Below are 17,458 nucleotides of genomic sequence, written 5' to 3'. Positions count from 1 at the left end.
CCTTTTCTCTACAGACTCAGCTTGTTGGATGCAAGCTGTGAAGCATAGAAATGGTGATTGCGTGACTATGGGACACCGCAAGAGTCATAAAAACCCTTCAGCTGCAAAGCTCCTTAATCTTAATCACATGATAGAATGCAGCGACAGCCGTAGGTGTGAGGATCAGTAGTGAAGTTACTTTTTCAGTGCCGTTGTAACTTTGAATGGTTGCTAAACAGGGCAGTTGCTAAGTGAAAGCTACCTGGACTGACCATAGGGAGAGGTTTAGGTGAACGTTTTTTATTCATTTGATATCTTTCTCAAATAAAGTTTAAACAAATTACTTTGTTGGCAATAGACCAAACAATTCTCTGACAAACAAGCCAAGTTTTTACATGCATGAAAAAACCAGGGTTTGAACAGTAAAATAGTTTTCCTGGATTAAACTCTGTTATCTATTTTTGAAAAGTCATTGTTCTAAAATGAGAAGATGATGAATTTTGTTGCCATATCATCTTGATATAATGTGAGAATTAAAATGATTATATGGTTATCTATATTTACTATATGGAACTGTTTTCTGTTGATTAATCATTATGCAGTAATATATTTATTTTTTTCACTGAATAATTACTTTTTTAGTGTAAGATTATCTACATACATACATACATACATACATACGGTATTCAGCTTTGTTCGGGTATTTTCCCACGTCATTATAGTTGTGCTTTTAAAGTTGTAGCAATGTTTCGGCAGAATCTCATCTGCCATCATCAGGCTTTTGTATAGCGTTCGTCTGTGAGTCAGACTTTCACAGCCATTTCTGTTTTAAATTTGGTGCTAGCCTACGCTGTGCCAGAATGGTTTTTTCTTCATCCTGATTGGTTGGGAGTCTTGGTCTGTGTTATTGGTCTTGGAGTTTGCTGTGTTCTGCTTGATTGGTGTTTCTAATATCTTCTGTCTGTTTTGTAGCTTTTTTTGTTGCTGTCTTGATTGGCTGGCAACATTGTGTTTCCTGTATTGGAGGCTTTTAGTGTGGCTTGGCTCCAAGTAAACGGACGGCTATCATTTATTAGGAAGCTAGATTTCATCTGGGTGCCTGGTTGGGGTGTGTTTGAGCTGGAGGTATCAGGGGGAGTCTGTTTGTGCCCAGGTGTTGGCCTGGCTTGTGGTGTGGAGATTTTTTTGTTTGTGAGTGCAGGCTTCCAAACGATTGACAGTCTGGTGGAATCATCTCTTTTATTCATGCTTTCAGGTCTTTTTTCAATCTCTATGGTTTCTCTGATAATTCTGTAGGTGGGGTTTTCTAAAGTGGCTAGGGTTTTGGTGCCATTGAACTCAATGCTATGACCTGTTGCTTTCATGAGTTGGACTAGTGAGGAAGTGTGTTCTTAATTTTTCGCAGGTATTTATATGTATGGTACTCAGCTTTGTTTGAGTATTTTCCCACATCATTATAGTTGTGCTTTTAAAGTTGTAGCAATGAATACCACACACACACACACACACACACATGTAAGAATACTACCCTACAAACATGAAGACCAATTAATTGTATTGTTCTGATCATAGTAAAATATATATATACCTTTAGGTTTTGTCATAAATATTTATATCACTGATTTGTCCTTGAAAGGACAGTGACATCTTATGGTTGTTCAAAGTAATTTCAAGTTACCAATTTATGTATGTATGTATGTATGTGTGGGTGTGTGTATGTGTATATATGCGTGTGTGTGTGTGTGTGTGTGTGTGTGTGTGTATATGGTATTCAGCTTTGTTCGGGTATTTTCCCATGTCATTATAGTTGTGCTTTTAAAGTTGTAGCAACTATAATGACGTGGGAAAATACCCAAGCAAAGCTGAATACTATACTTACAAATACCCGCGAAAACTTAAGAATATATATATTCTTTGAGCAACAAGCACAAAGCTGAAAGCATCAGCCTGAAGATGGTGAGTGGGACCTCGTCGAAATGTTGCCAAGATGCTAGCAATCTTACATGGGAAAAGACCCGAACACGCCAAGACCTATATATATATTTCAGAGTTAATGTGCCAATTAATGAAAACCTTTGCTGTTTTAGCAAGTTCCTTCTGTATATAGAGTGCTTAAAAAATGTGAACTCTTTTAATTTTTAATATTTTTGCATAAATATGATCTAAATGTAACATGTTTCCCCATAAATCCTAAAACCAGAAAAAGAGAAGTCAATTAAACAAATGAGTCAAAAGCATAATTGTTGATTTATTTATTAGGAAAATGATCCAAAGCTATATATTTGTGTGTGGCAAAAGCATGTGAACTTTTGCTTATAGTACCTGATATGTCACCGCTGGGCAGTAGTAACTGCAACTAAATGTTTTTGATAACTAGTGATAATTCCTACATATAAATTTTAGTTGATTCTTCCTTCCAGAACAGCTCCAACTCAGAGATGTTGATGTGCTTCCTTCCCAAAACTGCCCACTTCCACAACATTTCTGTGGGATTAAGGTCAGACTTTGACTTGGCCATTCCAAAACATTAACATTAATTTTCTTTTGCTTTAATTATTTTGTTATACGATTGGTGTGTTTTAGATTGTTGCTTTGTTGCATGAGCCATTTCTCCTTGAGCCTTAGTTCACAGAAAGGTACCAAGAGATTTTCATTCAGAATTTGCTGATACAGTTCAGAATTCTTAGTTCCATTAATGATGGCAAGCTGTCCTGGTCGAGAGGTAGCACAGCATTATAAAATATTGAAAAAATAATTTGCAAAGAACTATTTCTAAAAACATCAAGGATCTCCTACAAGATATCTGTCAAAGCTTTTATAATAGAACTATGCAATAATTTACATCTTTTTGTAAGTGTATTTGAAGCTTTTGTCTATAATTGGTTGGTATGCCATAAGTTAAATCTTCTAAGAAGCCTAGTCAAATAAGATACAGTTGAACTTAAAAGAATATACATTACATCAAGGAATCGGAGAGTACTTTCTAATACATAAAATGCACAAGGATTTTCCAGTATATAAACAAATAACCAGTTTTCTTTAATCTGGTTCTTCAGCTTTTTATTGAACTCTCTCTGTTAACTCTCTTGTTTCCTTTTAGGTACTAAGGCAGCTGCGGAATATACAAATGGTGTCTATGATATGGTGTCACCTGCTCAATCAGTGTATTTTGGCTCACTTCAAATTTTGCACCTCTTGGAAGATTTGAAGGTAGCGTTGGAAATGCTCAAGGATCCTCAAGAGAAAGAAGCTTTATGGCACCAAGTGCCAGGAGCTACAGTAGCTTGCATACATGAGTGGCTGGAGGAACATCTGGTAAGTAAAGCAATATATATATATATATAAATGTTTTCTTAAGTTTTCGCGGGTACTTACATGTATGGCATTCAGCTTTGTTCGGGTATTTTCCCACGTCATTGTAGTTGTGCTTTTAAAGTTGTAGCAACGTTTCAGCAAAATCTCATCTGCCATCATCAGGCTTCTGTATATATGAGATGAGATTCTGCCGAAACGTTGCTACAACTTTAAAAGCACAACTACAATGACGTGGGAAAATAGGACTGCATCAAACATAGCAGCAGATCTGAGGCTTTCACTTGGATGGGCTGCTACAAAAAAGTGGCAACAGAAGAGGTAGATGGATAGAATAATACCTTGGAGCAGGGGTTGCCAACCTTTTGGACCTCAGGGACCACCAAACTCATAATTTTAAACCCCACAGACCACTAATATGAATTTTGACTGACAGTGGCTGCAGGAAAAAAATCTGCAGGAAAATTCCCCACCCTGTTTTTCGATCGATCATTCTTTATTTGGGATACCGTTTCCAGCTTCGTTCTCAGGGGAAAAGAGAGAGAGAGAGTTTTGGCTTTATGCAAGGAAAGTAGCAGAAGCAGCAGAAGTCTTTCTTTCTCTTCCCCAAACTCTGCCAGAAATGAGTCTTTGCCAGTGCAGCCTCTTGGAGCAGGATGCCTTGTAGAGTCCCAAAGACTCATTTCTGGCAGAGTTTGTGGGAGAAAAAGAAAGACTTTTGCTGCTTTCCCTGTGTGCAGCCAAAAGCAGAAGAAGAAAGAAGTGTTAAAAAGCAGCCTGGTGGCCAGGCCAGGCCAGGCATGTGGGATGAGTGGGGCAAGTTTCCCCCTCTGCCCTTCCCCCCCTCCCCTCACTACCTCGTGTTGTTCACAGTGCAAGTGATGGAAGCCTTGTGTACCTGTGCAGCCTGAATTTATTGCTTTGTGGGGTGCTTTGGGGTGACATTTCTCTGCTGACCACCACAATTTTCTTGCGGACCACCAGTGGTCCCTGGCCCACCGGTTGGTGACCGCTGCCTTGGAGGTCCCTTCCAACTCTATTATTCTATGTGGATAGAAAAGTAAGCTATTGCAAGACAGTTTTTGCTTCCAGAACAATAGAGATTTTTTTTTAAGTAGTTTCATGAATTTGTCCTCCTCATTGACAGGGAACTTGATATGCAAAAGAAATCTGAAAGTTAATACAGTATGTATATGTGCTTTGAATCAAGTTAACATGCATTACAGCTTTGGAATACTTGTAGCTGGTTTGATAGCTAAGGGCCCTAGTTTCAACACAGAAGTAGTGTTTCATAATGAAGTCTGTAATATTGAGAACTCATGGCACTTGCAGATTTCAAAACACCTTAAAAGTTTTTGAATAGGTTTACAAACTCTCGCAACAGAAGAATTTCTAATCTGCATGGTACACTTCCTTAAAATTGTTAAAAGGCGTTTTTGTTGTGTTGTATTTTGAATATTACCTCTACCCTCTTAAGCTTTAAATCTGAAGGATTTTGTTCTGGTTAATCCATTACTTAATAATAATATAGCTAAAATTATAAAGTTTGTATGATTTATTTTATTAATTTTACTTTCCTATAGTTCTCTGTAAAGTTAACTTTCAAAAAATTCTGTGCTTCATTTGTGACCATCCTAATATTAATTATAGGTAGAGAGAAAGGAAATTGTATTATTCCATTTGACATCTAATTTGCTGCTCTGAAATAAGCTTACAAGAAAATGAATGTGTTGTCAGCTAGTAATAGTTTCCTGTACAGGAAATTGTTTCCAAAGAGGCGCTACACTTTTTTCCTAATTAATATTTTTCATACTATCTTCATGTTATCATTGGATGAATTGATATAAATGAACTGTCTAAAGAGTATATATTTTCAGATATATATTTAAGCTTATTTGCATTACTTCTGCCGATAAGTATTCATGGCAATCATAACATTAGGAAATGCTAAGGCACAAATGAATTGGTTCTACTGGTTTATTTCAACATGGTAATGAATCTTCAGCATATAATGCAAAGTAGTATTGAGAGAACTAAAATAAACATAAATCAACTATGAATTCTATACTGTTCTTTTGTTGATTAAAGTATTTTAATATTCATTTAAAATATGGCCAGTTTAAAATCCTATATCAAGTTGGTCAAACAGAATAAAGAAATCTTAATTTATTATATTTAACATTGTCCTAGAACAAGATTCCCTTGCATCTCTTCAAGATGAAAAGCTTTGTATTGTTCTGATAGATCTGCTCTGCATCATATGAGCAACATTTCAGTTATCAGTGTCTTATGATAGAAATTATTAGGAAGCTTCGGAACTGGTTTCATAGAATAGACATTGCTAACTTTGCATTCCCATTAAGAAATTAATTTAAGGGTTACTTTTTAAAATAGGTGGAGCAGTGGTTTTTAGAGTTGCACTTATGATTTTTTTTTCCAGTAAAAACAATTAGTGGCAAAAGCTCTCCTAACATTTTTCCCATCATTAACTTTTTTTCCTCTTTTACTTTGAGGACTGACACATTGTAAATCAAAGTCTGTTTACGTGAGACATCACAGCTGAACTCTCTTAGAATGGGTCTTAGAGTCATATGCAGGGTACCCAACAGATTTAATTTCTGTTCAGTGAAATCTTGGACGCAGTCTTCCAATTAGCTACCAATTTAAAATTAAAGATGATTCGAATTTGAAATGTTTCATATTCCCCTACGAAAGAGTAATCCATTGCTTTATAATAATGTAGTTAAAATTAGGTTTGCATGATTTATTTTATTTTGTTTTATTTGTTTTACTTTGCTCTATGCAAAGTTATTTTCCCAAGTCATACCCTTAGAGTATTGTTATTGGAAACCATTTTGCATCCAAGTAGGAAATTATATAAAATGATGATATTAGCAAAATGTCTATTTGCTCTAGAAATAAGTTTTATATAGTTATTTTCTTTTTCTTGGGCATAATAACTTAATTTTTGGGCAGTACAATGGTTTGAAATACATGGGGATATATAGCCCAGATGTTCTCCATCAATCAAGTTGGTCTCCTTCAATTGCTTTATAAACAAACCTGAAATGTAATTTCTTTTTTCTTATCTGCTATATCAACCCCACAGAGAAGTGATATGAGGACAGTAAAATGAGACTTTGTAATTAGAGTAATATCTGCCACCAGTAAGCCTTTAGTTCAAGTAATACCACACAGTGGCTCAAAATGTTTAGTTAGTGAATAAAAAGCAAAACCCGAGGCCAAAATTTCCAGTTACAGTCCTAGTGCTTCATTACAAGTCTCTAAAGTTCAACAGGCTGTTTACCACTTCCCTTTTTATCAACTTTACAAATATTAAGCATTTTAGTAGATATTTTTAGCAAATATCACTGGATAGCATTTGTAATATTAATGGTAAAAGATAAGCAATATAGTTGTTGCAAAGCTGCTAATGTTCTGGGTTTTTCTTCTTCTGAGTTCAACACTTTAATTTCAATGGTGTGTAGAGGAGATGCAGGCAATCTTTCTGTAGCTCAGGGTTCCATTCTATTACTATTTACCTTTGTGCTGGAAAAAAGGTGGAAATCAGTTATATTATGTTTAGGGACCAAGATCTGAAATTTGTCTCATTTCCTCTCCCTGCTTTTCTTTAGTGTAGATGTGTTTTACACCTTCATTAAGCTTTCAATGCATTTTCTGCTGAAAATCAATGGGAACATACCCACTATCATCTGGCAAACTTTTTTTGGTAGAGTTGGAAAAAACACACATGGGAGACAACTTGCAGTCCATCAGTTGATTGTTCTTGGCCTGGAAATAGTATGTTGTATAATCACGAAGAGTTAGTTTCCTCTGAATCAAATTATTTCAAGGCAAATAAATAAAAATATGTATTAATTACCTATTGTACAACATATATGTTGCCACAATTCAAGAGATTGTTTTCAAAATAGCAGTATGCTTTTAAAAAGATCCTTATCGAAATGAAGCTGCAGGAGGGAGAGGGAGAGGTTCAAGTGAAAGCCAACTACAAGGCTTGTGGCCTGAACAAATGTACCTTGCAGATGACTTTTAATTCTTATTTAAATCCCTGACTTTGTTTTAGAAAACCCTAAATAACCCTCTTCTTCAATGGGTTATGCTAAATCTTCTGTGCCATTTTTCTTTTGATTAATTGCTGGGTTTTTTTATCTGTTTTGAACATTATGTGCTGCCCATGGTCCTTTTAAATTGGGCAGTCTTTCAGATTACATAAATAAGGTAATGACCAAGACATGAGTTACTGTCATAAGAATATTTATAACTAGATAGTCATAATTGATAAAGGTAAAGGTTCCCCTCGCACATAGGTGTTAGTCATTTCCGGCTCTAGGGGGCAGTGCTCATCTTGGTTACAAAGCCGAAGAGCCAGCGCTGCCCGAAGACATCTCCATGGTCATGTGGCCAGCATGACTAAATGCCAAAGGCGCATGGAACGCTGTTACCTTCCCACCAAAGTGGTCCCCATTTTTTACATGCATTTTTCCACTTGCATTTTTACATAATTGGTACACCCAGAAAAAGCTGGGTCAAAGCCACGGCTTCTGTCTCTTGCTTAAGTAAGAGTTCTGGAGTGCTTCATAATCAAGATCTACCTCTTTTGGAGTGAACACTAAGATAATTACTATCAGCACCAATAGTGGAATGCTTAAATGTTTACTTACAAACAGTGTCTCTGATTTGCCCCATCCAAATCTTCACATCTTCTAAGCACTAGTTCAGGATTTTCACGGTCTCACTGGGATAGGGTGATATATAGCGGAAAGGTTGTCACAATCTTATTTCTTTCCCTTACCTAAATCAGTAGCTTTCTTTCCATTGCTATTGAAGTGTTGCTATAGCCAATACATCTATTTTAATCAATTTTAAAGTTTAGAACTATCATCACATTTTTAACATAATATAATATATAACTTTAATTTTGGAAATATTGATGCTGACTTATATTCCATTGGTGATTATCAGCATAATGAAAACTATTATGGAAATGATGACAAAAAGGAATATTTGAACATGTATAATTTCCATCCCACTTACATAAGTGGGAGAGAATTTTTGAGAGAATTTTGGTTGGAAGATATATATGTATATGTATATAGCATTTGTGGCATATAACATTAGTTCCCAGAAGGATTACTGAACTGGAAATAAACTGTGTGATTATTATATAAATCTTATTCTGAGTGTTAAAGAGGTAATATATCAGAAAAAATTCAAATTTACTGGTTTAGTGTCTATGATTATTCTGAACTGAAAGATCTAAAAATGCATTTGATTGTGTACAATCTATTTTTCTCAAGAAAATTCTTCACTTTACAGTTGAATAACAAAAAATTGAATGGCAAAGAAGGGCTGGCAGGAATTGATGAAGCTGAGAGTTGTATTTTATCCAGCCTTTGGATTAGCCAGATGAGTTATTTCCATTTTTAAGCATTTGTAAAATTACTTTACTTTTCATTTTTCTCTCAGCAAACCTTAGCCAGTTAAGGAAATGTTGGAATGTTTCTGTTTTGTTTTTCATAAGATAGCAGAAACCATATCGTGAGTAATGGTCCATAATACTCAAAATATAGCAGGTACCTCCTAAACTTGGTTTCTTAGGACCAATTATGTCAGCAAAAACAACTTCTAAAGGTTCTTTGGTCTTAAACCCATTTAGTCTGTTTGCTGGAGTAAGCTTACTTTTTTCTTGACTACAAGCATTACAGTGTAAATGCTTGCTACAGGGTTTCAATTTTACTCCCTCTGACAATTCAACAGTTTGTTTGAGCATTTTGAAATTAATGTGCCCTAGATGTCTATGCAGTAAATGCTTAACATTTTTATAAACTGAGTTAGCCATCTTCAACTAGTCATCATGTATTACATATAAATCACTTTTTAAAATAGCAGTAACACTTTTACCCTCTTTCTCTATTATATAGTTATCTCCCCTAAAGGTTACTACATAACCAAGATTAACTAAAGCCCTTACTGATAACAAATTAAATTTCAGTTTAGGTACATATAACATAGTTAAATGTTTGTTTATACAAGAACAATATGCAGTACCTTTACCTGATGCTTTAATCTTCCATCCATTTGCCAATGATACATGTTGTTTACTCGTGGACATCTTTACAAACCTTTTTCTATCTTTAGTAATGCACTGTGATGCTCCACTATCAACAACCCACAAATCATGGTTTACAGTTGAATTGCTAGACATAGCTAAACTAACATTCTTCTTAGCCTTCTGGTGTTTGCCAATATTCTGTTGTTTTCCTTTCTTACATAATCTAGCTATATGTCCCCTAGCCCCACAAGAAAAACATTTCCTAACAGTATAGGCAGTAGAAGATAAATCCTCTTGTGGTTGCTCCTTCCTCAGTTGGTCCCTATCCAGCCGTCTTCTTGCTTCTTCTAACAATCTTCCAGTTATTTCAGTCAATGTCAATTTATCTCTGGGCAGGACTTCCAGTGAAGATACATAATCATCATAACTTTCATCCAACGAGGAAAGAATGATGTAAACTTGATGCAGCTCTGAAAATATCGGTTCCTTTTCATGGAGCTCTTGAAAAGTTCTTTTCATGAAGTTTAAATGAGCTAACATATCTCCACCTTTCAGAAGACGTGCTCTAAACAGTTTGCGTGTAAGTTGTATGTGTGCACCTACACTGTCACGAACATAAATCCTCTTCAAATTCTCCCAACACCTAGCAGCAGACTCTTCTCCATGAATATGGACTAGCTGCTGGTCACTCAGTGTTAGTCCAATTATACAAAGAGCTTGATCGTTGTTCTGTTTAAAGTCAGCAAGCTTCTTGGCATCATCCTCATTAGCTGGATCCCAAGCATTTACATTTGAACTACATTCCATAAACCTTCTTTACACAGCAGTAGACTGCATTTCATAGACCAGGAAACAGTTTGTTCCATCCAATTGGGTTATCAGTGATAGACATGTTGAAGTGACTTGTGCCATCTTTACCAGGATAGTAAACCACAATTAAACAGTAAACAGCTGTCTGTATACAGTACTGTGCATTCACACTAACTCTCAGTTATCTGAGCCTGATATGGCCTGGGCCCATAACCAATGTTGAGGTAATTCTCCGTTAGAAGAATGAGCGCATACAGGGAGATGTATAGAGAGTAGTGTTTGAATAATACACATGTAGCACACAGCTACACTGTACAGTAAATGTAGGGTTTTACTTTCAATAAAGGTTTAAACAAAGTTCAAAATAGGCAGTCCAAAAGTCATTCACAGGTAAATCGGTCAGTTTTTTCAATCCAGGGATAATCCAATAACAAATTCCAGTGTCAAAAACAGTTCACTATCAGACTTACATCAAATCCAGTAATATCAGTCAATTAGAAGAAATGGAGGAACGGCAATCCTTTCCAACAGAAGGAAATAGAGATACACTCACACTCTCTTCTGAGACTAAGGCTAAACAACCCAGGTTTCTGGCTCCATCTTATGGCCATTTGAAAAACCACATCCAACTGCAGTTTTTGGAATCTCTTAAAGACATAGTACTAAAATATCTACTCTGGCTTGTATATTTCTAACCCAAATACCTGTTAGGTGACATAAATTCCTAACAGTAACAATTTTTGAATCGCACCACTGTGGGAGCTTGATATATAATCCCTAACCTTATTTAGCTTGAAGATCTTTTGCATTCTTTTGTTGAGAGCCCAGTGATCTCTGTAATTGTACGTGGCAATGAAAAATACTTTATTACCTCTGTCTACAAATGTTTGGTTCTTTGTTGAAGTGGGCATTTTCCCCACAACATCCCATTCATTTTATGCAGAACTGAGGAGAGCTTCCACCCCTTTTCTGTTCGTGTACATGAAAAGGTTAAAGCTGGAGTAAATAAGAGTGCTATCCATACACATTACCCAGAGTCAGGGTGGATTTGATTTAAATCAAGCCAATTTCATTCATGATTTCAACCGTGATTTAAATCACTAGTAAAAAAGCTTGATTTAAATCAACTCGATTTAAATAAAAAAAAATTAAAGAGCAAGTGGCATCTCTGTCCTGGAGCAGCTTCTCTGACTTGCTGTTGACTCACTGACAGTCCCATTCACTTTAATGGGACGGCTGGTGATGCAGCGGTGATACAACAAGGGGAGGGATTTGGCAAGCAGCAGGTGAATGGATGCCCGCTAACAGGCTGTGCCATGATGGATCTGAAATGACAGGTGCTCTTTAAATGTAAGGACTCATTTTTGCTTGTAGTTAGAATCATTATTATTAGTTTCCTGTTCAGCTTGCAGAGCTTGGATTCATTGAATGACTTTACCAAAAATGTAAATATTGCAGAATATACAGCCTCATGCTACATAACAAAGCTCCATTTCATGCTGAATAAACTAAATTATTAATGTATTTTAAAGATTAAAAAATATTTTTAGATAGATGTTTACTCCAAAAGCATTTTATTAAAATAAATTTGATAAAAATTAAAAAAAATAGATTTAAATTTTAAAAATCAGATTTTTTTTAAAAAAAATAATAATTGGTTTTTATCCACTCTGCCCATAGTATTAGTTCCAGTGGTTCTCCAATAACCTTTCTAAACTGCAGTTCTATGAGAGGTCATGATGGAGGGGGGGAATCATTTTTGAGCTTTTTGAGATCATCTTTTTGAGATCTCTTTTTTTGAGGTCATCTATCTATTCATTTCATAAATATGATGATGATACTCAGCTTTACATTTCTACCTTGGTCAATGATGGCGAGGCTAGTGAGGTCCTATCCCAGTACTTGAGTTGTGAGGGTCTAGGTGGGAGAAAACAGGCTAAAATTGAGGTCCAGCAAGGCAGAGGTAATATTGTCCATTGGTGTATTTGGGGAGCTCCAGTGGTACCTCTTTATGCTTTTGTCTACACTTACAATGTGTTCTACATGGGTCTGTCTTTAAAGATCACTCAGAAGCTTCATTTGATTTAAAATTAAGTTGTCTATAAATTAATTACTGTCTCTTGACTGACTCTTAGTTATGGAACAAATACATTTGGGCCACAAACATATATTGGTTTTCTGTTAGGTTCTGGATACAATGTGTTAACCTACAAAGCCCTCTTTGGGTTTGTACCAGTGGTGGGATTCAACATTTTTTGCTATCGATTCTGTGGGCGTGGCTTGGTGGGCGTGGTATGGCTTGGTGGGCATGACGGGAAGGATACTGCAAAATTCCCATTCCCTCCCCACCCCACTAACCTGCCTTCCAGCTCCGTTCTCCTGTGCAGGGAAACAATAGAAGATGCAGCTGATCAGCTGGGACTTGGAAGGCAGAGAATAGATGGGGCCAGTCAGAGGTGGTATTTGCCAATTCTCCAAACTACTCAAAATTTCCACTACCAGTTCTCCAGAACTGTTCAGAACCTGCTGAATACCACCTCTGGTTTGCACCAAGCTCAGGATCACATGTATCTATTAAAATCTCCTTGATAGTAGCAGCACCAACTCTCTGAACCAACCATCCATTGAAAAGTAGAGTAGCCCTAACTTTAACCTCCCTCTCGTAACAGATGAAAATAAAGGTCTTCCAGGGTACATTGAGTATTTTTTGCTTTTTCTAATTTTTGTGCTTCAGGTTTTGTATGCTTTTAACTGGACCATGCATAGTTTTTTTTTATTATTTCCATGAAACCAGTGTAGAAATGAAGTAAATGAATACCCAGACAGAAATCAATCTGCTCCTTTTCTATTTATGAATAGAAACTTTAGGACTTTTGCATATTTTACTTTTTTATGCCATGGAGATTAAGAAGCATATATGGAGAACCTGGTTTTGCTCTGCTTACAAGGAATATTCTGTTTCCAGTTTTATGCTGGTTTATCTAGGACTTATATTTGGGCTCAATTTGCTCTTTTGGTTCTAAGCTCTGAGTGCATGTGAAACTCCTCTTTAGTGTACACATATATGGACATGAACCATTAGTGGACACAAACATGTAATATATACTATACGTACACTTGCATATATCTACTTAAACACATATTTGCTCAATTAATTAACAAAATCTCTCTTCTAAAATTAAGCCTTGTGGCAAGATAATAGGTGGTGATCTAATACAGCATTCATTCAGTAAAATTTATTTTGCAAGCAAGTTCATCAAGTCCTTCTGCTGCTAAAAACTACAGTAAATTCCTTGTTTGTTCTACAGAAAATTTAAAACAAACTATTCAGTTGTGTTTTACCATTGTTTTTCTTTCTAGGTAGAGTCTAATTTCCAGACAGATTGCTCCTGATATTTGATTGTGATATTATGACAGTGTTGGTGTTAATGTGTTTTTTTAAAAAAAAACAAAACACAACATTGTAAAATGTTCGAGAGACTTATCAGAACAGAATTTTCAAAGTCATTATAAGACAAACTAAAAAGAGGCAGTAAAACAAAATCAATTCTGTGAAGGAATTCATTAATCCATTGAGACATGTATTTATGTGTGTGTGTTTAGAACACAGATATAAACATCAAAGGAAAGGGAGGAAATTACTTAAAACTTACTGGATTTATGAACTCAAGGGTTAACTCTTGAGAATCTGTTCCAGGAAGTTGCTGGCAGTATGTTCACTGACAGTTTACTTTTGTTTTCTGGCATGGGGAAATGGCCACAGCACTCTTCTAAATAAAAGCACAGTATTAAATCAACTTACCAAGTGAGGAGAGAGACATCCCTGTTCAGTGGCATCCTATAGTTGTAAGTAAGAGCAACAGATGTAAATCACTGTTCAAAATTGAAAATACTAATTTTCTTGTATCCTGAGCGGAAGAAATGAACAGGTGGAGAGGAAGTTTATTGAAGTTCCTCACCCATTTAAGGAACATAGTTTGTTCAGTGTTTCACTGTTTGTTTAAAACCTCTCTTTCTCCAAATTACCTGGGGCCGGAGTGCTATTGTGACCTGAAACTAAGAGGCAGGTAACAGGATGGCATGCGATTCACTGGAATGTACTTAGTCAACATTCCTAACCATGAGAGTACTAAAAAGAGTGTTGGATTAAAGTCTCTGGAAGTTTCAGTTCCTTTGTAGTGAAGAAGAACAGTGAGAGGATCAAGGTTCAGTTATGTGAAACCTGGAGGAGGTCAGTGAACCAGAAATAGGTATGTGGAATCTTTTTAACTATGCTGGTTTTCTCCATGAAAGTAGTGCTGTCAATATTTGAAAGTCAATATTTGATGTGGCATGCAGGACAGTCTCTCTTTCAGCTCTTCTTGCTTTCTAGCTATAGACTTTCATTTCTTGTTAGGGAGACCTCAATTCGGTGACATATTTATGAAGGTTGAGACAATGGAAGACATGCTTTGCCACTCAGAACATTATGAACTCATTCTGTATTACAGGCTGTATAGGGGAAGTACATTTACCCTGAGAAGGGAACTTGACTAGCTATGCTACGATGATTAAAATTAAATAAACAATTCAAATTAACAATTCAAATGCTACTGATTTTAATTCTACAGTCTGTTTGGGTTCTCTCCTGCCATTGGGGATTCTATTTAGGCAAAAAATTATAAACAAAATTACTTCTCTACTTCTTGGGCACTCCTCTCAAGTATAAGAGAAATAAGAAGTTCTTCATTTACTGAAATGTTTGAGGTATCACTCACAAATGGGGATGTAGAAGACATATATGACTTTCAGATTACAGTTTGGGAAAGAAAAAATTGTTGGAAGAATTTTCTAAGTTTGAAGTGGGACACACTGCTTAATTAGATTCCCAATGGTCCTCAGAATATATATTATTACATACTATAATAGGTGGTAATATTTTGTAGGGGTTGATAGGTTACCTTTGTTGATGACTGTCAGCATTACTGAATTGTCTACAAAGTGATTTTTGAAATGGCAAGCACCATCTATAGTCTGAAAGAAAACTCCCACCAACCCATCTGCTGCATATATGTTATATATTTACTGTCCTGGTTCATTGAACACCTGTCTGATGAACATTCATTGTTTTTATTTCCCTTTCAAGATGAAGTCATCAAAGATGGTTAGTGCAATAAATGATGAAACAACAAAATATTGTAAAAAATAGATGCCAAAAGCAGAGTTGTACCTTTCTGCTTCGAAAGTCTATTAAATCACTAGTTTGAATACTCTCTTTCAAAGTCAACAACCCCATCTAGATTATGCCATTGAACAGTGCTATTTCAAATATTACTGCATTTGAGGAAAAATAGCTTTGCTCTTAAATGGACTGGATGAACAAACTTTATTACAGAATCCAATCTGAGCTGATCACCAGGACCAAAGGTTGGTTCTTCCAAGCTTTCATGCTCATGCTAGAACCCATCTTTAGGGAATTTATCTCTTTCCAGACAGAATGCACTGGGCACCGTCAACATCCTAATTAACAACTAAAAGCTATACACAACCAGGAACCATATAAATACAACACAAAGAACAGTCTAGTGCACCTCTTCTGGAGAGAGAGAGAAGTTCCCTGATGATGGACACCAGCACAAGTTCAAAAGCTTGAAAGAATAAAATTTTGGTCCTAGTGACTAAAGCAGATGGATCCTGCAACAAATTTATTAGTTGGAAGCAGAGTCCTTAAATTTATCATAGGTGATCTACATAGTAAATTTGATGCTTTGAAAGCCTTAATTCCATAATTATAAGAATCTGTTTCACTGTTATATGATTCCTCTCCCTTTAAAAAAGATAGTACTCTAAAACAGGGGTCACCAACCTTTTGGACCACAGGGACCACCAAACTCATAATTTTAAATCTCAGGGACCACCTTGTTCTGTGGGCATGGCCTAATTTGTGGGTGTGGCTTGGTGGTCATGTGACTGGCTGAGCATGGCTGTATGTAAATATTATAAACATTTGTATAAATATTGAATTTTTTATAAAAAAGAACAACTTTTACCCAAAATCAGGCAAAGCAGGCAGGCAGATTGAGTTGCTCACAGAATCATTCAGTGATCCATCTATCTGCCAGTGGCTCAGTCTCTCAAATTTGCTTGCCATGAGTCTGCACTGAATATAAAACCTTCAGTCCTAAGGGAGGTTTGGCTGTGCTTAAAAGCAGAGCCGAAGGTCTAAAAACTAGCTAGAAAGCAAGAAATCCAACTATTTCCTGCTTCCTAGCTAATCTAAATCTCTTGGCACAGCAGAACAGATGATGGTCAGAAAAAGGAAAAGTAGCAATTTATTAGCAGGCAAGCTTGCTGGGTAAAGAGTGAGTGGGCGGGGAGGGTTCCCGCGGGCCATGTGGGCTGTGCAGCCTTGTGTTTCTGTGCAGCCTGGATTAATTGCTTTGGGGGGGTGCTCTGGGGGTGAGATTTCTCTGTGGGCCACCAAAATTTTCTCACGGCCCACCAGTTGGCAACCGCTGCTTTGAAAGGTACTGCTGTGAGACTTGCTTTTATTTATGTAGTTAATATGCAGTCAACTTCTGATATACTTCCCCATAACAAAAAGTAACGTTCCTGATCAGATAGCAGCAGGAATTATACTTATCATACTTTAGTGGGCTACATTGTATTTACCAATATTTTAGTAGCATTTCATTAGGAGAAAAGAGTAGCTTAGTTGCACAGCTACTAATCTTATATGCAAAAGATTAAGATTTAGACACCCCGAGCAGCTCTGGAGAAGGCCTTGAAACCTTGGAAGCTTGCTGTCAATCATTGAAGGCAGTATTAAGCAAGATGGATCAAAGGTTGATTTGGAACAAGACATTTCCTATTTTTCCACAAAATCGGCAAATACGTAAGTTTTGTCAAATCAACTGAAAATGACAAATTTTATAAACTTCACTGCAATGAGCACCCTCAGTGGATACACAGAGTGAAACTGTTTAGAACATGTGATTATTTTTCTCTATTAATATTTTCCTTTGAATGAATCAAAAGCTAAAGCTAATGGTTTTGCATAGAAGATGAAAGGGACACAACAAAACTACAAGTAGGAACCCACTCTGAGCCCTGTAACCTCACGTGATCGCAACCTGGCTGGAGTGCTCCAGGGCAATACAGTTTTCAGCTGCAGCAGCAGTGAATGAAAAGAATGTTGAGTTATGAATTTGAGATATGCTCATTCATCCCCCACACTTAAAAACAACAACCAAGTGTGGAATATTTGGCATTACACAGACAAAGTCACTTTCCAAGTATTTG

At 36.3% G+C, this 17,458-nt stretch overlaps 1 protein-coding gene and 1 long non-coding RNA gene across 15 annotated transcripts in view; one reads left to right on the top strand and one right to left on the bottom strand.

Moving 5' to 3' along the window:
* The window catches only part of PPFIBP2 (PPFIB scaffold protein 2), a 138,025-nt gene that overhangs the window by 34,889 nt on the left and 85,678 nt on the right, over positions 1-17,458 (top strand). For 8 of the 14 annotated variants that reach the window (XM_087921180.1, XM_087921179.1, XM_087921169.1 and 5 more), the window contains exon 3: positions 3,080-3,294. In XM_087921180.1, the coding sequence (XP_087777306.1) occupies positions 3,080-3,294 (215 nt within the window). Of the gene's footprint in view, positions 1-3,079; positions 3,295-13,871; positions 14,024-14,147; positions 14,428-17,458 lie in introns of those variants that run through there. The other 6 variants (XM_087921175.1, XM_087921177.1, XM_026705859.2 and 3 more) reach the window with 4 other exon arrangements.
* Positions 5,255-14,104, bottom strand: LOC148128134 (uncharacterized). The gene is made up of 4 exons (XR_015740912.1): positions 13,980-14,104; positions 7,977-8,050; positions 6,995-7,083; positions 5,255-6,840 (listed from the first exon to the last, which is right to left on the bottom strand). It is a non-coding gene; the product is annotated as an uncharacterized LOC148128134 (long non-coding RNA).

Source organism: Pseudonaja textilis, chromosome 1, assembly GCF_049901715.1.
Source record: "Pseudonaja textilis isolate UNSWEBS1 chromosome 1, rPseTex1.2, whole genome shotgun sequence".
NCBI lineage: Eukaryota > Metazoa > Chordata > Lepidosauria > Squamata > Elapidae > Pseudonaja > Pseudonaja textilis.
Note: the sequence above shows the minus strand (reverse complement) of the source record. Positions and strands in the feature narration are given on the sequence as shown.